This window comes from Hemiscyllium ocellatum, chromosome 14 (assembly GCF_020745735.1).
Source record: "Hemiscyllium ocellatum isolate sHemOce1 chromosome 14, sHemOce1.pat.X.cur, whole genome shotgun sequence".
Taxonomy (NCBI): Eukaryota; Metazoa; Chordata; class Chondrichthyes; order Orectolobiformes; family Hemiscylliidae; genus Hemiscyllium; species Hemiscyllium ocellatum.
In genome coordinates, this window is record NC_083414.1 from 11,088,820 (window position 1) to 11,111,117 (window position 22,298).

The 22,298-nt window shown below is 41.9% G+C and overlaps 1 protein-coding gene across 3 annotated transcripts in view; it reads right to left on the reverse strand.

Moving 5' to 3' along the window:
• hemk1 (HemK methyltransferase family member 1) overlaps nucleotides 1-22,298 on the reverse strand; it is a 134,361-nt gene that overhangs the window by 74,575 nt on the left and 37,488 nt on the right. For all 3 annotated transcript variants that reach the window (XM_060835355.1, XM_060835356.1, XM_060835358.1), the window contains exons 5-6: nucleotides 4,476-4,643; nucleotides 1,464-1,528 (exon numbers count right to left, since the gene is read on the reverse strand). In XM_060835355.1, coding sequence (XP_060691338.1) covers nucleotides 1,464-1,528; nucleotides 4,476-4,643 — 233 coding nt within the window. The remainder of the gene's footprint in view (nucleotides 1-1,463; nucleotides 1,529-4,475; nucleotides 4,644-22,298) is intronic.

Below are 22,298 nucleotides of genomic sequence, written 5' to 3' on the forward strand. Positions count from 1 at the left end.
GTTATCTCTCACCCTCCCTGTGGCTTCTTCAGGCTATGCCATCAGCTCTTCAGTCTGTTCTTAGTGTAACATAATGGCTTACTGTTGTCTAGTGAAGCTAACAAGTTCCAGACTTGCTAATACTACCTTACGTGAGCACTACCTAACAATAAAGTTTCTTACACTACCTAACCTTAATAATGGATCCCAACAGCAGACATGGCTTTATGCTTGTGATTATGTAAAATGAGCTAATTTTTTTTTACTACCTCTATGGTTGCTGGAAACATTTTCAATTTATATGGAGCATTTGGAGAATTTCTCTGTTGCTCTTCAAATAGTGCTGTGGGATATTTATGGTCCACCAGAGAGAGCAGATGAATTTGGTACAAAAGATCACCACATCGAGAGTCACAAAATTGTTGTAGTGCAGAAGGCTGCTTAGCATATCACATCTGTACAAGTTCTGCAAATGGGTAATTGCTATTTATTTATTTATTTAGCAAGTGCAAATTTCTCAAACCAAGCAACGCCATTAGCTGAGTTTCGGGAATTATTCTGCTAATTAATCAGTGGATATCCTCAGTATTATGCAATATTGCTCTACAAATGCATTAGGAATTTGTACTGAGGCACCAGCAGTAAAGGTTGGCTGCACAGGGACCCTGGCTTCTCCTGAATCTGTTCAGCGAAGACCATTAACATCATGGTGGTTCAAAATCTGCCATTTGATGGATAGGTTTTGTCACGTGAAAGTTGTGCAATTCACTTTGTATCACTTCCTGCTTCTCCCCATAACACCTACACGTTATCCCTTTTCAAATATTCTCTTTCAAATGCTTCAATTGAACCTGCCCGTGGCCACACTATCAGGCAATGTTTTTCAGATCTTAACTGTGTGAAAACCCCAGGGCATCAATGTGGACTTCAACAGTTTCCTCAATTTGCCTTCCCCCACCTCACCCTAGTTCCAAACTTCCAGCTCAGCACTGTCCCCATGACTTGTTTGGACTTGTCCTACCTGCCTATCTCCCTTTCCACCTATCCACTCCACCCTCTCCTCCCTGACCTATCACCTTCATCCCCGCCCCCACTCACCCATTGTACTCTATGCTACTTTCTCCCCACCCCCACCCTCCTCTAGCTTATCTGTCCGGCTCACTGCCTTTATTCCTGATGAAGGGCTTTTGCCCGAAATGTCGATTTCGCTGCTCCTTGGATGCTGCCTGAACTGCTGTGCTCTTCCAGCACCACTAATCCAGCATGGTTTCCAGCATCTGCAGTCATTGTTTTTGCCTTGAAAATGTACGTCGTCTAGTGATACTCAACACTCAATTATGACAAACTATTTCTCAGTACATAATCACCTCTACACAATACTATGCATATAAATATGTAATCTGATAATACATTAATCATACACTTCAGTAATAGTGCATCAATAGTACTTAAATATTATATGATATGGGGGAACATTTCATTACCTCTCAGCATTTTGTCTCGTGAGGTTCACAGCTTCTGCACTCTTATCGACTGCCACAGCATAACTCTGCAAAGTAAAACAATTCGACCTAGAGTGATTGAGCTGACAGATAGGTTGACAATGACTTTGAACAGCATAACTCTGAAAAAAATTTAAATGTCGGGAATCTAATCTAAAGATCAACTGAAAAGCTACTACATTGGAAAGACTTGCATTATAAAGGTCAGGTGTGTATTATTTTACAGAGAGCAGAAACAGAAAATGTTGAAAACATTCAACAAGTCAGGCAGCACTTACAGAGAGAAACATGAAGCTCAATGATAGGAAATATTAATGCTGTTTTCCTCTCTCCGTAGATGCTGCCACAAGTGCTTGGGTGGCATGATAGCTCAGTGGTTAGCACTGCTGCCTCACAGCACCAGGATCTCAGGTTTGATTCCAGCCTCAGGTGACTGTCTGGGTGGAGTTTGCACATTCTCCTCTGGTTTCCTTTCACAGGTCAGGTGAATTGGCCATGCTAAATTGCCCGCAGTGTTAGATGCATTAGTCAGAGGGAAATGGAACTGGGTGGGTTACTCTTTGGAGAGTCGGTGTGGACTTGTTGGGCCAAAGGACCTGATTCCACACTGTAGGGAATCTAATCTTAATTTTAATGTTTTCAGTTTGGAAATCTAAAAGAATGATATGGGAAGAACAAGCAACAACAGAGACGACATGAGAAAGGAGTAGAGAAGGTGGTGAGAAAGGTACAGAGCAGGAATATAGATAAGGATAGCAGGAGAGCGAAGAGAACTGAAGAGAAGCAGGGAGACAAAATAAAAGCTCATGAGAGAAATGATGAAATAGAAACGGATAGACAGGAACACGGTAGGAAGAAAAGGGAGCCAGAAAAAGAACGGAAGAATGAAAGGAAATTGGAATTTAATGAGAAAAGTGTGGCTAGAAATTTAATATGAAACTATCTCTGTTAACAGTGGGAGTCATGACCAGATTTTACAGGCGTCAGGATTTTAGATGCTTAATAAGATAGCTTCATCCTCCAAGAGGTTTGTAGTTTGCACATCCTCCCTGTGTCTGCGTGGGTTTCCTCCAGGTGCTCTGGTTCCCTCGACAGTCTAAAGATGTGCAGGTTCGGTGAATGCTCATGCTAAATTGCCAGTAATGTTCAGGGAGGTGTATATGAGTCAGGGGAAATGTACAGCAATTGGTTAGGGGAATGGGTCTGGGTGGGTTGGTGTGTGGACTTGTTGGGCCAAATGGCCTGTTTCCAAACTGTAGGGATTCCATGATTTTAAATGCACAGTGAATTGGCTATGCTTAATTGCTCATAGTGTCCAAGAGTATGTAGGTTAGGTGCATTAGCCTTGGGAAATGCAGGGTTACAGGGGTGGCATGTTCTTTGGAGGATTGGTGTGAACTCAGTGGACCGAATGGCCAGTTTCTACACTGTAGAGATTCGGTAATAAGATTTACTGGCAAATCAAACAGCTAGCAGTGCCACTAGAAGTGATGGCCACTGTTGGGATTGCAGACAGCCCTGACCAGAGTGATGATGGAGGAAGAGAAACTTGCAAAGGGGCTAGGCATGTCAGGCAGGCTATGGCAAAGGGTGAAGCGGGGGAGGGAGGAAGGCAATGGGGAGTGGGATTAAGCAGAGGCAGCCCTTTGCACTCTGGGTTCCTAAATAGGAGAAAGACCAAGCCAGGAGCGGGGTCATGTCCAAAGGCCTCACCACATGGCATGGGCATCTTCCTCACTGCTAATAAAATGCCAGGGGCAGCAGAAATCATCAATTAGCCACTTTAATTGGCTGTAGAGTGGATAGACAGCCCAACATCACCACCGGCACAGATAAAATTCCAGCCAAGGCAGTGAGGCGATGGGTATGGCACATCAAACCTCCCCTTCCCTACCCCCCACCCTGTCACACCTTGTCATTTCACCCAATTTACATCCTCTCCACATGTCAGCCCATCCCACTGGGATGGGGGCTGAAATTGTGGTCATAGTAAAGAAGTTGGAAAAGGGAAGTAAGCGAAGGAGAAAACATTTTTCTGACCCGCCAGTGTTAATATTTTTAGTTAGAAATTATAAGATTTGTTTGATGAAATTTGGTATGAAACTTTCACAACTAATGGCACGGTGGCACAGTGGTTAGCACTGCTGCCTTTAGATTAGATTAGATTTAGATTAGATTTACAGTGTGGAAACAGGCCCTTCGGCCCAACAAGTCCACACCGACCCGCCGAAGCGCAACCCACCCATACCCCTACATTAACCCCTTACCTAACACTATGGGCAATTTAGCATAGCCAATTCGCCTGACCCGCACATCTTTGGACTGTGGGAGGAAACCGGAGCACCCGGAGGAAACCCACGCAGACACGGGGAGAACGTGCAAACTCCACACAGTCAGTCGCCTGAGTCGGGAATTGAACCCGGGTCTCTGGTGCTGTGAGGCAGCAGTGCTAACCACTGTGCCACCGTGCCGCCCTTACAGCGCCAGAGACCTGGGTTCAATTCCTACCTCAGGCAACTGTCTGTGTGGAGTTTGCATGTTCCCCCCGTGTCTGTGTGGATTTCCTCTGGGTGCTCTGGTTTCCTCCCACAGTCCAAAAATGTGCAGGTTAGGTGAATTGGCCATGCTAAATTGGTGTAGGGGAATGGGTCTGGGTGGGTTGCTCTTCAGAGGGTTGGTGTGGACTTGTTGGGCCGAAGGGCCTGTTTCCACACTGTAAGTAATCTAATGAGTTTGATGGTTTGGTTTAGATCTACTATTAAGGGTGATATGTTGCACAAGCAAACCATAAGAAAACAAAAGCTTAAAAGAATGTAAAACTTTCATACAAATTTATTATTGTGTTTCAACAATATGGTGTAGGGCCACGCTAACACTGTTTTCAAACAAAACCAGAAAAAAAAACTGGAATGATTTTAACATTTTGATGGGAAAGTTCCAATTTCATTCTGTTAAGAAAAAAGTGCTTTAATGAAAGAAATTGCCAGCACACACTTGTTTGAAGAAATGCAGCAAGCTCAGAATAATGGCACCAGATCCACATCCAATTTCCAGGAACACAGGGCGAGCAGCCCGATGGGAGTTCTGCCAATGAGCATCTTCCGCAGAAAATAAAACATCCTCTTCTTCAGCAAGTTCTGACACCACCAGACTAACTAACTCCTAATTAAAATGAAAAAAAAACAAAGTCAACATGAAAGAACTGACACTCATTTTGTACTGATTGTTGCACATGCAGATTTTCTGTGCCCAGTTGATTACAAATTTCACAAGATTAGATTATTTTTCTCCTTGCCATCATCATTCAGAGAATGGGTTTTTCACAGTTTTAGTTCAATGACAGACAAAAGAGAGTAAGTGAGAGTGACTGCATTTGACATCAAGAATAATTTGATCCAGTGGGGCAATAATGTGCTTGAGGAAAATTGGTGGCAGTATATTTTGGGATACCATGAATTTTGACATAATACTTTGACACTTTGAACACTGAAACCCGTTTGACCTTTAGTATTCTGAGTTCTAGGTTGTCACAAGAATCAAGTAAATACCTATTAAATATGGATATTCAAATTCATCCAAGGAACTCATACATTCTTTTGTTTAAGGGTGATGATTACCAAATGCATTCCAGACATACCATTTTTCTGTTTCTATTTGGGCAAATAAAACATCAAAACCCAATGTGTATTAGAACAATTTAAATGGATTGTAGCAACCATCCATTGTTTCTTGATGGTTTCTCTCAGTTAAACCGGGTGTAGTGAATCTCACGATGTGAAAGCTGCAATACAGGGTGTACAATTGATCTAATGCACTATTTGGAAAAGGATTTAAATCTGTTTTAAGTCATTTGATGAGGAAGTAATTTTTTTGTCTGCCAGCAACAGGTTGTTCTGCAAACAGAATTCCATCAGAACATTGGGCAGCACGGTAGCTCAGCGGTTAGCACTGCTACCTCACAGTGTTAGGGATTTAGGTTCGATTCTAACCTCAGGTGACTTTCAGTGTGGAGTTTGCACATTGTCCCTGTGTCTGTGTGGGTTTCCTCCGGATGTTCCGGTTTCCTCCCACAGTCCAAAGATGTGCAGGTCAGATGAATTGGCCATGCTAAATTGCCCATACTGTTAAGTGCATCAGTCAGAGGGAAATGGGTCTGGGTTACTCTTCGAAGAGTCGGTGTGGACTGGTTGGGTCGAAGGGCCTGTTTCCACATTGTAGGGATCCTAATCTTTAAAAAAACCATAACACCAACTACGTCATCTAAGCAGTCAAGATAATAAAGTACAGTATTCTGAATGTGGGAGAAGGAAGCCACCCAAACTGTTCCAAAATTGCAATCACCTGAGAACCAAATACTTAGAAATTCAACAAAAGAAGCTTACAGCTTTCTGAGAACCTTTCCTTTACAGGACATTCCTTGCAAATAAACCATCAACTCTTGTATGAAACTACAGGCCAGCCACCTTCACTGGAGCGACTGCAGCAATTCAGGAAGAAAATCATAGAACGTCTACAGTATGGGAAGAGGCCAATTGGCCCATCGAGTCTAGCCTGACTCTCCAAAGAACATCCCAAGCAGACCCACAGTCCCCATATGGGCTTTTTTAACCATTACTAATTCACCTAATCTGCACATCCACAGGGCAATTTTTCTAGCAAGATCCATTCACTTAACCTGTACATCTTTGGACTTTGGTAGGAAACCAGAGCATGCGGTAGAAACCCACAAGGCGCAAGGACAATGTGCAAACTCCACATAGTGAGTCACCTGAGGTTGGAATCGAATCCAGGTCCCTGTGCTGAGGCAGCAATGCTAACCACTGAGCCACCATGCCACCTGCTATTCAAGTCTCATCAGCTCCAAAGGTACATTATAATATGCCTGAAGGGAATGATCAATAATATTTATAAAAGCATGCCCTTTCTTTAAAGAAATAAGGAAGGTCCAGTGAAACACTTCCAAGGTTTAAATAGATTCAGAAAAGTAGATTTTGAAAGAATCCACAAAGCAACCTCTTTGATGTGTTACAGGGAGCTGTTTCAGTCATTACATGAGAGATTGGGGCCAGTATTAATTGATTTGATTTGATTTATTGTAGCTGCATGTATCTAAGAATGGTGAAAAGCTTTGTTTTGCTAGCAGTACAAGCAGATCATACCAAACAAGGTCATACAAATCATAGCAAAAAAAGGACATACAGATCCTAGGGTGCTTAGATAGAGCACGGCACACAGGAGGTGCACAACGCAAGATCAACATTAGCAAGATCAGCATTATTCGAAGTTAGGGAAGTCCATTCAGCAGCATAATATCAGCCAGGAAGAAATTTTTCTTGAACTTGCTGGTGAGTGTGTTTAAGCTTCTGTATCTACTGCTTGATGGAAGAGGTTGGAAGAGAGCATTACCAGGATGGGAGGGGTCTTTGATGATGTTGGCAGCCTTTCTGCGGCAATGAGACGTGTAAATGGAGTCCATGGATGGAACGTTAGCTTCTGTGATGGTCTGGGCTGGGTACACCACCTTCTGTAGTTTCTCACAGTTCTGGGCAGAGCAGTTGCCATACTAGGCCGTTATGTACTCAGATAGAATGCGTTTTTTGATGCACCTGTAAAAGTTGGTGAGCGTCCTTGTGAACATGCCGAGTTTCCTAAGCCCCTGAGGAAGAAGAGATATTTTTGTGCCTTCTTGATTGTCGCATTTATGTGGGAGGTCCAGGACAATTTTTGGTTATCATCACTCCGAGGAATTTGATGCTCTCGACACTCTCCACCTTCACTCCGTTGATACATAGGGACGTGTCCTGCTCCTTTCTTCCTGAAGTCAATGATCAGTTCTTTTATTTTGCTGACATTCAGAGAAGGTTGTTATCGTTGCAAATGTCACCAAGCCCCCTATCTCCTGTCTATATTCTGACTCATAATTGTTTGATATCCAACCCCTACCTAGTGTTGTCAGGAAACTTGCAGATGGCATTTGTTCGGAATTTGGTTACACAGCCGTTGGTGTACAGGGAGTAGAGTAGGGGGCTGAGAATGTATCTTGTGGGGCACCAGCATTGAGGATTATTGTGAAAGAAGTGCAGTTGTCTATATTTACTGATAGCGGTCTGTGGGTCAGGAAGTTGAGGATCCAGTTGCAGAGGGCAGAGCTGAGACCTAGGTTTCGGAGTTTTGAGATTAACCTGGTAGGGATTATAGCGTTGAAGGAGGAGCTGTATTGCTGAGTCGGAGCCTCTCATGGGTGTTCTTGTTATCCAGATGTTTAAGGGATGAGTGCAGTCATGGGAAATGGCATCCACTATGGACCTATTTCTCCAGTAGGCAAATTGAAGAGGATAAAGGCACACTTGGAGGTTCGAGTTGACGTGGGCCATGACCAGCCTCTTGAAGCAGGTGGGGACTATGGATTATAGCAAGGAGATGTTGAAGATGTCAGTGAATACCTCCCCCAACTGGTCTACACAATCTAAGGACAGACATGGGGACTCCATTGGGCCTGTTGCTTTCCCCGGGTTTACTCTCAGGAAGTCTGATCTGATGTCAGCAGCAATGGCAGAGGGGACAGGTGTGTCTGAGGCAGGTGACACTCTGCCACTGACATTCTGCTCAAACTGAGCAGAGAAAACATTGAATGCATCTGCCTTAGTGGGATTCAAATCCAAGTCCCACGAATACTGAACAAAGAACTGCAGATGCTGGAAATCAGAAACAAAAACAGGAACTGCTGGAAAAAAGTTCCGAAGAAGAGTCACTGGACCAGAAACTTTAACTCTGATTTCTCTCCACAGATGCTGCCAGACCTGCTGAGTTTTTCTGGCAATTCCTGTTTTGTCTCTCAAAATACTGGCCTGAGGTTCTAGATTGCTAGCTCAGTAACATTACCACTATGCCACTGTCTGCCCTTTTAAACAAATGCAAATTACAAATCCTCTTTACTTTATCATAAGACCATTATCTCAGAAATACTGATGGATCTTGATGTGAATGGTTTGCCATAAAGTACGGTCAGCCTAATCTCAGCACAATTTAAAAATAGCCTCTGCCAGTAAATTTTAAAGAAAAGTGCTGAGATTGGGTACATGGTCACAGAACAAAAAAAGGACACCCCCTTCAGAGAAACTAGAGTTGGGAAAAATATAATTAATCTCTGATTTTATACATCTGCCTGTAGTGCTACACCTAGTGGTGGGAACAGATCAGCAAGCAAACAGGAGGTTGCCTCCAAAGACATTGTTCCTTCAGTTCCTCAGGTGTAGAACTCACAACCGGTCTCAATCCAGGGAAAACTTTGCCCAAGGACTTGTATGTAAAGTCAAATAAAGGGCAGACAGTCTTCCTATTTGCTGTGTTTCCTGAGTACTGCGTTTAAAGTAAAATGGAAACCAATTATTTGTAGGCACGCCAAAGATGAGATCAATGAGGATTTTAGGAGGGTTTTCCAGCAGCAGCATCAAGCATACCCAAAAAAGTAGTCTGGTGAGGTTACATCACACGACAACGTGCATGCCAAACAGTGGAGAAAAGCATGAAGTAGATAGCATTAAGAGATTCCATAACCAACAGATTAGATCTAAGCTCTGTAGTCATACCTCACCCATCTAGAAGGTGGAGGCCCCACAAATATCTCCAACTTCAATAACAATTATTTGCTCATAAACATTGAGTTTGTTTATCAACAAAGCCACACTGCTTCAGACTTCATTACATCCTTGGTCCAAACATGGACAAAACAGCTCAACTCGATAGGGGCAATAACAGAGAATGTTCTTTGCATCAAGGCAGTATTTGACTGAGTACCACATCAAGGAGCCCGAGCAAAACTGCAACCAATGGGAGTTACAGTCATACCTAACACAAAAGAAGATGATTGAGGGTTAAAAGTCATCTGAGTCCCAGGACTCCTTTGCAGGAGATCCTGAGGACAGACATGTTCTAATCAACCCATTCAGGAATATTATTACAAGTTTCTGGAGCAGGTGGAATGTGAACCTGGCCTCCTGGGTCATGTCCTCGGGTCCAACTATCTTCACCTGGTTCATCAATGACCTTCCCTCTACCATATGAACAAAGATGGGACTATTTACTGATAACTGCACCATGTTCATCACCATTTATAACTCCTCAGATACTGAGGCAGTCTGTATCCAAATGCAGCAAGACCTGGACAACATCCAGGTTTGGTCCTGGATTGACTTATGATATTTAAACCACACGAGTACCAGGCAATGATCATTTCCACCAAGTGAGAAAGGCAGCACAGGCAGCAGATACACAAGACTACCACTTTCAAGCTCTCCCCAAAAATCACACACTACCATGACTTGGAATTACATTGTCATTTCTTCATTGCTGCTGGGTCACAATCCTGGAACTCCCTTCCTAACAGCACTGTGGTAGTCCCTCCAGTCTTAAGGATTTGAGAAAGCAGATGATCCCCACTTTCCCCAGGCAATATGGGTGGACAATAAACACTGACCAAGACATGGACATCCATAACTTATGAACAAACAAAAAGAAACGCACATGAGGCTGTCACAACCCCATACTGGTACAACAAGTCAACTTAGTTGATTGTGGCTGCAGGAGAGAAGCAGTGGTTGGAGCTGACAGGTATCCAGTCTAGATTCACTGAGCAGGATTATATAGGGTGCCAGATAAACATTCTTTACATGAAATTTTCAAGTGTTAAGAGCAGCAGAGATGTGGCCAATCAGTTCAGACTTCAACGTTGGCAGTAAAGAGTGAGTGCCTTTACCATGTGAACTACACTGATTCAAAAGTTATCATCCGCAAGGATAATTAGGGAATCCAAAAAATGTCAGCCTTGCTGGCCACTTTCATAATCTCACAAGTGAATTAAGTAAGAGGAAATGTTTAAAACTTATGTATTAGATGAAAATTTCAGTTTAGAATTAGAATTTGGTTTATTGTCATGGACTCACATGAGTACAGTGAAAAGTTTACAAGTTGCCACCTTTGGTGCTCCTGAGAGAACCTTAGGTACAAAGCAGTAAAGTAAAGAAGCAAGGTTAAAAAGTTAAACATTAACAGTCCTTCTTACTAAAAAAAGTAGCAAATCAAAGAAATACTACTAAAAGTTACTTAACTCCTTGACAGGAACTTGCGCCTTTCCTTTTTTTCCCCTGTGTTTTATCTAATTTTCCACACCTACGGTGTTTGTCTTATGTATTAATTGAGCTTAGAACAGTGCTTTATGCTGAAGGTTAAAATACAAGACTCCACCCACAATAAATTCTTACTTTTGGCCCTATCAATGAGTAAGGTGCTAGGCTGAGGCAAGGTGAAACAAAAAGTCATAGAAGTATCAGCAACATTGTACATTTGCTACAGAGACAATACAAGTTGTTTTTTTGTTGTGGAACCTTTTTTCAATTGATGACAAATCTTGACAGATCGCATCATTCTATTCTATCCTAGTATTAAAAAATAACAAATAGAAAAAGAATTCCTGGCTTTAGATCTCTTCATTCAGCATGAAGTGTGTGCTTTCAAAAAAAAAACAGGAAGAGTGTCAAAAGGTTCTGTGAATTGGAGTCTATTTTACTCGTTCACATTTCAATAAAAAAGACATAAACATGATTCATGGTCTTAGTCATCACATACTGGGTAACATGAAGAAAATCAATGACTGTATTGTGTGAAAGAGTTCACAATGATGACAGCGCAATTATGGATAAATTGATTGAGTTGGGTGAAGGAAAATGTCCATAAAGGGAGCAAACCTTGGACTTATTGCTTTTACGTGTTGCTGAGGATAGCAATGAAGGGGTAAGTCACTCACATAATACAAGCATGGTAGCACTGCAGTAATAATAGGCGTTTTCTAATTAATCTGTTGCGGAGATGTTATTACACACCTACAAGACTGACAATAACTGGCCTCACTTGCCACCCTCCAACCAATTAAATGCCTTCCCTACCTCCGAATATGCAATGGGCAAGTGGATTAAATTCCACCTCAGGACATTGCAGCAACTAAAATCTGGAAGCAAAATAGTCAAGGCATTGAAAAAAATGATGTATTTCTCCATTTTATCGATCACGCTCAATTATAGCTTGGTTTTATCCTATTTTAGTTTTTTTTCTTTTAAGTAATAAACTTCTGTTTCATCACTGAAACCAGAACTGCACCACTGCGTGTTTCAGTGAATGTTCACCTTGTTAAATTAAATAAAAGCACGATCTGTCACACCAGATTTCAGTCTGGTACTGACTTGTTCAGTAATAACATAGCTGGGATCATAACACACAAAATATCAATTCACAATTTTGCACCAACGAATTTTATTTATATAGTGTCTTTAAGTTTGGAAATCATTCTAAAGCATTTCAGCAGTAGTTGCCAAACAAGATATGACACTGAGCCACTTAAGGAAATGTTAGGGTTGATGCTAATAGTTTGGTCAAAAGCAAGATTTTAATGAGAGAGTGAAGGGGATGTTTAAAAATCTGGTCACAGCTTATGGCCAAATAAGCTGAAGGTAACACTGGCATTCTTAAAATCATGGATGTATAGGAGTTCAGAAATAAAGAATCCTGGTGCAATTTTCAGGGTAATGCCTTAGGGCAGCATGGTGGCTCAGTGCACCAGGGAGCTGGGTTCGATTCCAGCCTAGAGTGACTGTCCGCTTGGAGTCTGCACAATCTCCCTGCGTCTGCATGGGTTTCTGCTGGGTGCTCCGGTTTCCTCCCACAATTCAAAAATGTGCAGGTCAGGTTAATTGGCCATGGTAAATTGCCCATAGTGTTAGGTGCATTAGTTAGGGGTAAATATATGTTAGGGGAATGGGTCTGGGTGGGTTACTCTTCGGAGGGTCAGTGTGGACCTGTTGGGCCGAAGGGCCTGTTTCCATACTGTAGGGAATCTAATCTAATCTTAATCCAGCAGAGTCAACCTGCCCTGTATAGTTTTTAAACAAACTTTGGCAGTTAACTGTGAATAATCATTAACTGGTGCATTCTTCACGACAACATCTCTACCAATCAAACTATTTGACAACCAATTAGCAATCTCCTCTCATACAATATAAAAATTGTTTTCTCTTTACAATGATACAAAATGTGTCTTTTGTTGCTATACTCAACTTCTGCACAACAAAATTACTCTAAGCATAGAGACCTCAGAAAGTTGCTGCAGTGGAGACAATTATATACACAGGCACCATTCTCTATAAGCTGCACAGCTGTGCATGCTTGTGGTTGTTCCAAGATAGTAATGCAAGTCACTGCCATGTATGGACCTCGGAGACCCATGCAACTAGAAAGAAAATTAGTGGGAATGCTGGACATCAGGAGGTGAGTGGACATGGAAGGGTGTAAAAACAAGATGTGAATTTTAAAACAGGAATGTTGTTGAACGCAGTCAATGTAGATCAGTGAGCACAGGTGCAATGGATGAATGGAACTGTGAGATTCAGGATATGGTGAGTATGGATCAATAAGCATTTATACATACAAATATATATTTATCCATGAAATGTAACAAGGTAAGTGTGACACTTACAGGAACAATGGGCTGCTCATAAACCATTTAACACTGTTTTAGTTGACGGCTTTCAATTCTTACAGTGAGTTGCGGATTCTATAGGAACAAGGGCATTATGAAAAGTATTTTAGAAGAGCATTCCTACACCAGCATTTAGGATAACTCTTGAGATATGAAAAGACTGGTGAGTGTTTTGGGATCTGGAAGTACTGAGGTCTGACAGTAACTAAGGAGTGGGGGCTGTCCTGGGTTTAGGCAGGGTGAGGAATGAAGTATTAGTGGTAGTCTTATTTCTCATTACCTGCTGTCAGTGTACCACATAATCTGATATTCTTCTCACGCTGGAAAAATGTTTGCTAATGATGTGATTTGCTGCCCAATGCCAAAACTGTTTGAAATGTTAAGAATGTGGTTTCCATGTTCTGCCAATTTGTTGATTTAGTAAATGGTTTTGAAAGCTCAAATCTTTGTGGTGGAAAGATTTGTGGTAGTATCGGTGAATTTTGCTGCGTTATATTGTTGACAAGGCACTTGAAACTGCTGATTATTTTCTTGATTTGGAGGATGATTTTGATCTCCTTGTACATGACTCATTTTTTTGTCTTGTGTTACTATTAATTGTTTAAATCTTCGTTCAGACCATAAGATGTCGGAGCAGAAGTAGGCCATTCAGTTGATCATGGATGAACTGCTAATCCCGAACTCGTCTTTGTTGCCTTATCCCCAAAGCCGCAGATTCCCTTATTGATTAAAATTTTGTCTATCTTGGCCTTGAATATACTTAATGACCCAGCCTCTACATCCCTATTGCGTAAAGAATTCTACAGATCCACTTCTCTCTGAAAGAACAAATTCCTCTTCATCTTTGTTTTAAATGGGCAATGCCTTACTATGGTATCGTCAGAAGTAATTTGTTATTCACTGATTATTCCAAAACTCTCCCAAAGTGGGAAACAACCTTTCTACATTTGCCCTGTTAAATCCCCTGAGAATCTTGCTTGTATCAATAATCATCCCTCTAAACTCCACTGAGTACTGACTCAGCCTCCTCAAACTCTCATCATAAGACATTATCTCCATACCTGGGTTCAGTCAAAAGAACATTTTCTGGACTCCCCTCCAGGCCAGTATATGTTTCCTAAGATAACAGGCTCCAAACCGATATATTAACGATGACCTAACTGTTTGGTTTACATTCATTCACCAATATGACATGGGCACTGATGGCAAGGACAGCATTCATTGCCTATCTCTAATTTCTCTTGAAATGGTGGACAGCTGATTCTTGAACCACTGCAGTCCATTTGGTGTAGTTGCACCCACCAAGCCAGTAGAGAGGGAACTCTAAGCCTTAGACCCAGCAATATTGCTAAATGGTGATATATTTCAAGTTAATATGACGAATGGCTTTGGGGGGTACATGCAGATAGGTGTTCCTATATAGTTGCTGCTCTTCTCCTTCTAGGTTGTAGCCATCGTGGGTTTGGAAGATGCTATCTGAGAAGCCCTGGTGAGTTTCTGAAGTGCATCTTGTAGTGCCTTATACAGCTTTAGCAGGACTGCATTGTTATATTCCTTTCCCGTTGAATTAAAGGTCAAATTCATGATTATCTGCTGAACTTGGACGCTAGCCTTTTGTGATTGATGCATGAGAATTCCCTAATCCTTCTGTTCTGCAGCCTTTTTCCATCTTCAATATTCAACTTTGCTATACCTCTTGAAAAAGTATATAACCTCATATTTTCAACATTATATTCCAACTGCCAAGTTTTTGTCCCACCTGCTTAGCCTGTCTATATCCCTCTACTGACTCTTGGTATTATCCTCACGACTTGTGTTCCCACCTATTTTTGTATCTCTACAAACTCGGCTATAATACTTACCCAACAAACCTAACCCTAACCCAAAGTCATTAATATATATCGTAAAGAAAATTCTGCCCCAGCACTGATCCTGTGATCCACTAGTTACAGGATGCCATCCTGAAAATATCACACCTTTCCCAACTCCCTCAACTCCATTAGTTAGTCAATCCTCTATTCATGCTAATACTCTGACTCCAAAACCATGGGCTCTTGACTTAATAATTAGCCTAACACATAATATCCTATCAAATGCCTTCTTAAATTCCGAATAGATTATATCCATTGCTTCTCCTTTATCGATCCTGCTTGTTACCTTCTCAAAGAATTCTATTAAATTTGGTAACCATGGATCAACAATATGCTCATGAGAGCCTTTCTAACTAGGGTTCTAACTCTACTCACACTATGCTATTTATGCTCAACTATATGAAGTACTGTGACATCATCACAAAGTTGCTCCAGAGTCCCAAAGCCCTTAGAAAATCAATAATGTATTATATTGTTCAATCCTAAAATATAATTCCAAAATCGTGGACATATGGAATAAATGCACACATACAGTAGAGTTTTCAAAAATAATATTCTAACAAGCTAATGTCCACAGCCATTCCAAAAAATGTCAGGGATTGGAGCTTCTGCCAACCATTAGCTAAACCTGAGGCCTGGAAATCGATCAGATACATGTCATCTTTTGGTCCACCAAAGAGGCAGCCCAATTCCAGGAATCGATACCTTTGAAATACCTTGAGAATTTTATGACTTTGCAATGTGCAGCCTGATCCAGCAGCTGCAGTGAGCTGATCTTTGAGATTAAGCAACATTTCGAAACTGTGTGTAGGCTGAAGTAAAAATGACTGTCTTGAATAGTTGCCAAACTGTTTCTCTAAACTTTCTCCTCAATTGATTTGCAACATGATGACTGTGTGAATGTTTTCAGATTTAGTTATTCTCTCAGACTGATTTTAAACATATATTGAAATTCAATTACTTTTGACTTTTCCTGCTCAATTTTCCATGCACATTCAATGCTGTATGTGTTTTGTTTCATAAAATAACACAGAAAAGAAGGCCATTTCAGTCTCTACCAATTCTTTGAAAGAACTATCCAATTAACTCTACTTCCCATTCTTTCCCCATTAGACATACAAACACTTCTTTTTCAATGAGAATTAGGAGTAGGAGTAGTTAATTCAGTGTCTTGAGCCTGCTCCACCATTATTACACTTCAACTAAAATGTACTTAATTAGCAGTTATGCATTTTGGGATGCTCTGAGGTCATAAAATGTGCTATATATATGCAAATTTTATTTTTCATTTTTCCTCTACGAAGCCTTTGATAATTTTGAAGGCTATTGTTAAATTTATTGCATGACTAAAGTCACCAAAGCTGTGAAGTTATTGCATTTGTTTTCCAGCATGGTGTGCCTCTTGGTTACAGACTATGTTTAATAATGAACTATCCTAATTAGTGACAAGTAAGTGTCATGTGGGGGGAAGATTTCATGCATTTTCTTACTCACTGATCACAAAAAATGATAAAGTAGAACTGCTGTGTTTATCACAAATGCAAGTTCCTAGTAAGACACATTGCTAACAAAGTCCCCCTGAGAAATTAAGCTTGCATTGCCTTCCTGGTAGAAGTGGCGCATGCACGAGTTCCTAGAATTTAAGTCAGCATGAGGTACATGGAGGAAACATACACCACAGACCTGACCAATACTCTATACAAAGACGTCACACATCAACATGATAATCAACCAGATCTTATACTTGGGGCTTACATTAGCTCTTACAATACCTGTATTACCTTTCAAACTGCAATTTCCTTTCCTAGTAATCTCGTTTAATTATTAAAAACTAAGTAGTTAATATATCCACATTAAACTTCAATGAGAACATTTAAAGCTATTAGACTCTTTGAAGATCCTTGTTAATATCATCTAATAGAATCATATAATATACAAACCATTCAGCCCATTATGACTGTGCCAGGTCTTTAATATAATTAATACTGTTCCCATGCTCTTTTTTCGAAGTATTTCTAGCACATTCAGAATCAAGATTAGGCTGCTCACCGTTGAATGCACAATATTCAGCGCTAGCAATTTCTCAGATAATGAAAATATCCATGCTCACATACAGCAAGATCTGGGGTTAGGTCAACATTTAGGCTGGCTTATAAGTTGCAAATATCATTTGTGCCACAAGTAAAACTAAAATCTTAACAGTCCCAGAGGACCGTAGGGTTTCTTTCACCATAAAGTGAAGACCGGTGTTTTTTTAACCTGAGAGTCGCCACACCAGGCAAGAGGAGAGATTGAGAAGGAAAGTCCTTCATGATACTCAGCTTGTGCAGAGATTGAATCCACTCTGCTGACAACACACTGTAATGTAAGCTAGCTGTCCAACCAACTGAGTTAATCAATCTCCTTTGACTTTGCCTTTGCGCTACAAATATGTAAGGAAAAGACCACTTCTAACAAGATTGCCTAAATATTTTTTCATGACATTAAGTAGCAATACCATTGTCATATCGCTCACCATCGACACGCCTAGTATCAGGCATCTATTTAAGAGAGCCATTAATTGACCAGCCTCATGAAAAGCGTAATAAATAGAGTCGGGCAGAGACTAAGTATTCTGTGTAATGTGGTTCACTTCCTAAGACCCTATTACCTCTCCCAAGGTCTAGCCACAAGTCAGAGGACTTCACCAGTTTCCTCCTTTCCCCTCCCCCCACCTTACCTCAGTTCCAACCTTCCAGCTCAGCACCATCCCCATGACCCTGTCCTACCTGCCTATCTCCCTTTCCATCTATCCACTCCACCCTCCCCTCTGAGCTATCACCTTCATCCCCACTTCCATCCACTCATTGTACTCTTTGCTACCTTCCCCCACCATCCCCTCTGACCTTTCACCCCCATCCCCACCCCTGTTCACCTACTGTACACTTTGCTACCTTCCTCCCAGCACCCCCCCCCCCCCCCCCCATTTATCTCTCCACCCTGGAGGCTCCCTGCCTCCCTCCTGATGAAGGGCTTTTGCCCAAAACGTCAATTTTCCTGCTCCTCAGATGCTGCCTGACCCGCTGTGCTTTTCCAGCACCACTCTAATCTAAACTCTAGCCACAAGTCAGTAATGTGAAGGAGTACTTTCTAATGCATGGAAAGTTAAAGCTGTAAGAAATTCAACAACATTCAAGAAACAGCATCCTGCTTGATCAGTTGGCTCATCCACCACAGTATGTACTATGCACAGACAAACTGCAGGAACATTCAAAACAGTACACTCAAACTTTCAATCATACCTGGCCGAATCTCAGGTAAAACATGGGGAGGAAACATCCTGATTACCACCAGCATGCCCTCTCTTAGCTGATAAATTAATTCTCCTAACACTATTTGGAGGATGTAATAAAGTTGGCAGAGGCATGGAATTTAGTTTGTGTGGGAGGCTTCAAGGTTTACCACTAAGATTAGCTTGTTAGTACCAACGCTGATGGGAGCCAGGATTGTCCTTAAGGACACAACTGCTGAATTGGGCCTATATCGGATATGAAGGGAAGCCAACAAGAGTGAAAAATATATTTGACCTCACCCTCACCAACTTGTCTGTTGTAGATGCACTTGTCATAATCAGAACTAACCATGGGATTGTCGCTGTGGCAATGAAGACCCTCAGCACGTGACTCTTAAACCTATCATGGTATTCCAGTTATTTGGTTTGTCTTCAGCACCACTTTATGGTTAATTTTTTGAAATTATCTATCTCAATTAATCAGATTATGGGCCATCTCTTCACTTGCTGTTCAGTTGTTGACACTTTATTCACACTGTCTGACACTTTTGATCACCTGCAGAGATCAACTATTCAGCCTGCTGACATTCCACTCACACTATTTGTATGATCTTTTGATCCCTCTGCCCATAAATTCTGTGCCCGTGTGCTTCACTTAGATTAGATTACTTACAGTGTGGAAACAGGCCCTTCGGCCCAACAAGTCCACACCGACCCGCCGAAGCGCAACCCACCCATACCCCTACATTTACCCCTTACCTAACACTGCGGGCAATTTAGCATGGCCAATTCACCTGACCAGCACATCTTTGGACTGTGGGAGGAAACCGGAGCACCCAGAGGAAACCCACGCAGAACACGGGGAGAACGTGCAAACTCCACACAGTCAGTCGCCTGAGTCAGGAATTGAACCCGGGTCTCAGGCGCTGTGAGGCAGCAGTGCTAACCACTGTGCCACCGTGCCGCCCACAAATTCACCTGATGAAGGAATAGCACTCCGAAAGTCTGTGATTTCAAATAAACCTGCTGGACTATAACCAGGTGTTGTGTGACTTCTGACAGTGAGGATACATTTTCTATGTTTTGATCAAATTTTACCAATTCTGTTTCAGCAGTTCTCAAAATTCAAGTATGTTGTGTACAGAAACACGCATTTTATTCTGAAATGATGTTACATTTCACAGTCTGCTTTAAGAGCACCTATCTGAAATCACACGCCCCCTGTCAGTGATTTTTCATGGATGATGGCCATGTGCTGAGAATGTGCAATTCATCAATGTCTTAGAAAACTTGAAGTCAGAACCTTGCTCTTAGTAGCCATAAAATTTTTCATGAGACAAAGACATTTTTTTTGGACTGATACCCTTGTGCATTTCTGTTGGAGTGATAAAGTACTGGAGGTGCCATTTTTGATTGAGACATTTTTACATCTAGCAGAAGTCACAATTTAATGAGTAAGAGTACAAATTGGAAAGAAGTTTAAGAAGAGCGGTAAAGATAAGTCAGGGAACTATAGATCAGTGAGCCTGACCTCAGTAGTGGGCAAGTTGTTGGAGGGAATCCTGAGGGGCAGGATGTACATGTATTTGGAAAGGCAAGGAATGATTCGGGATAGTCAACATGGCTTTGTGCGTGGGAAATCATGTCTCATAAACTTGATTGAGTTTTTTGAAGTAACAAAGAAGATTGATGTGGGCAGGGCAATAGATGTGATCTATATGGACTTCAGTAAGGCGTTCGACAAGGTTCCCCATGAGAGACTGGTTAGCAAGGTTAGATCTCATGAAATAGAGAGAGAACTAGCCATTTGAATAGGGAATTGGCTCGATAGAGGGTGGTTTTTCAGACTGGAGGCCTGTGACCAGTGGAGTGCCACAAGGATCGGTGCTGGGGCCTCTACTTTTTGTCATTTACATAAATGATTTGGATGCAAGCATAACAGGTACGGTTAGTAAGTTTGCAGATGACACCAAAATTGGAGGTGTAGTGGGCAGTGAAGAGGGTTACCTCAGATTACAACAGGATCTGGACCAGATGGGCCAATGGGCTGAGAAGTGGCAGATGGAATTTAATTCAGATAAATGCAAGGTGATGCATTTTGGGGAAGCAAATCCCAGCAGGACTTATACATTTAATGGTAAAGTCCTAGGGAGTGTTGCTGAACAAAGAGACCTTGGAGTGCAGGTTCATAGCTCCTTGAAAGTGGAGTCGCAGGTAGATAGGATAGTGAAGAAGGCGTTTGGTATGCTTTCCTTTATTGGTCAGAGTACTGAGTACAGGAGTTGGGAGGTCATGTTGCGGCTGTACCGGACATTGGTTAGGCCACTGTTGGAATATTGTGTGCAATTCTGGTCTCCTTCCTATCTGAAAGATGTTGTGAAACGTGAAAGGGTTCAGAAAAGATTTACAAGGATGTTGCTAGGGTTGGAAGTTCTGAGCTACAGGGAGAGGCTGAAGAGGCTGGGGCTGTGTTCCCTGGAGCGTCGGAGGCTGAGGGTTGATCTTATAGAGGTTTACAAAATTATGAGGGGCATGGATAGGATAATAGACAAAGTCGTTTCCCTGGGGTTATGGAGTCCAGAACTAGAGGGAATAGGTTTAGGGTGAGAGGGGAAAGATATAAAAGAGACCTAAGGGGCAACTGTTTCACGCAGAGTGTGGTATGTGTATGGAATGAGCTGCCAAAGGATGTGGTGGAGGCTGGTACAATTGCGACATTTAAGAGGCATTTGGATGGGTATATGAATAGGAAGGGTTTGGAGGGGTATTAGCCGGGTGCTGGTAGACGGGACTAGATTGGTTTGGGATATCTGGTCGGCATGGACAGGTTGGACCAAAGGGTCTGTTTCCACGCTGTACATCTCTATGACTCTAAGTTTGCTTTCACTACACAAGGCATCTGTCAGATCACAGGTGGAATACTGTGAACAGTTCTGAACATCTTATCTAAGGAAAGATATACTGGCGTTGGTGGCAGTCCAGAGAATGTTCACAAGATTGAAATCATATATGGCAGAACTGTTCTATGAGAGGTTGAGTTGATTGGCCTTGTACTCACTGGAATAAAGAAGAATGAGAGACCACTTTACTGAAACATACAGGATTCTTGGGAGGACTTGACAGACAATATTTGGAAAGATTACTTCCCCTTGTGGGAACAGTCTAGGTCCAGAGGGTGTAATCTCAGAATAAGGGGGTCCCACATTTGAAATAAAGATAAATTTCTTTCCTCAGAGGGAAATGAATCTGTGGAATCCTTTACCACAAAGGGCTATTGAGGCTGGGTTATTAAGTAGTCAAGGCTGAGAGAGACAGATTTTAATCAGTATGGGAATCAAGAGTTCTGGGGTAAAAGCAGGAAAGTGGAGTTAATGATTACTAGATCAGCCATGATCTCAATAAAGGGCGGAACAAACTTGATGTGCTGAATGGCCTCCTTCAGCTCCTAGACTTAATGTGGGAACTGTCACCATAATGAATAATGAATTGGAGGTAGGTGTTAGAATTGGAGGTAGGTGAGCACTTTGGGGACAGTGACCACAATTCAGTGACTTTTACTCTAGTGATGGAGAGGGATGAGTGTGCACTGCAGGGCAAGAGTTATAGCTGGGGACAGGGAAATTATGATGCGGTGAGGCATGAATTAGGATGCGTGGCTTGGAAAAGTAGGCTTCAAGGGGAGGGTGCAATCAATATGTGGAGCTTGTTCAAGGAGCAACTATTGAGTGTCCTTGATAAGTATGTACCTGTCAGGCAGGGAGGAAAGGGTCGTGTGAGGGAGCCGTGGTTTAATAAGCAATTTGAATCCCTTGTTAAAGGGAACAGGGCGGCCTATGTAAAGATGAGGTGCGAAGGTTCAATTGGGGCGATTGAGAGTTATAAGGTAGCCAGAAAGGATCTAAAGAGAGAGCTAAGAGCAGCAAGGAGGGGACATGAAAAGTCCTTGGTTGGTAGGATTAGGGAAAACCCAAAGGCTTTCTATAGGTATGTCAAGAATAAAAGAATGACTATGTAGGAATAGGTCCAGTCAAGGATAGAAGTGGGAAGTTGTGCGTGGAGGCTGAAGAGATTGGAGAGGCGCTGAATGAATACTTTTTGTCAGTATTCACTCAGGAACAGGACATTGTTGCCAATGTGAATATCGAGTC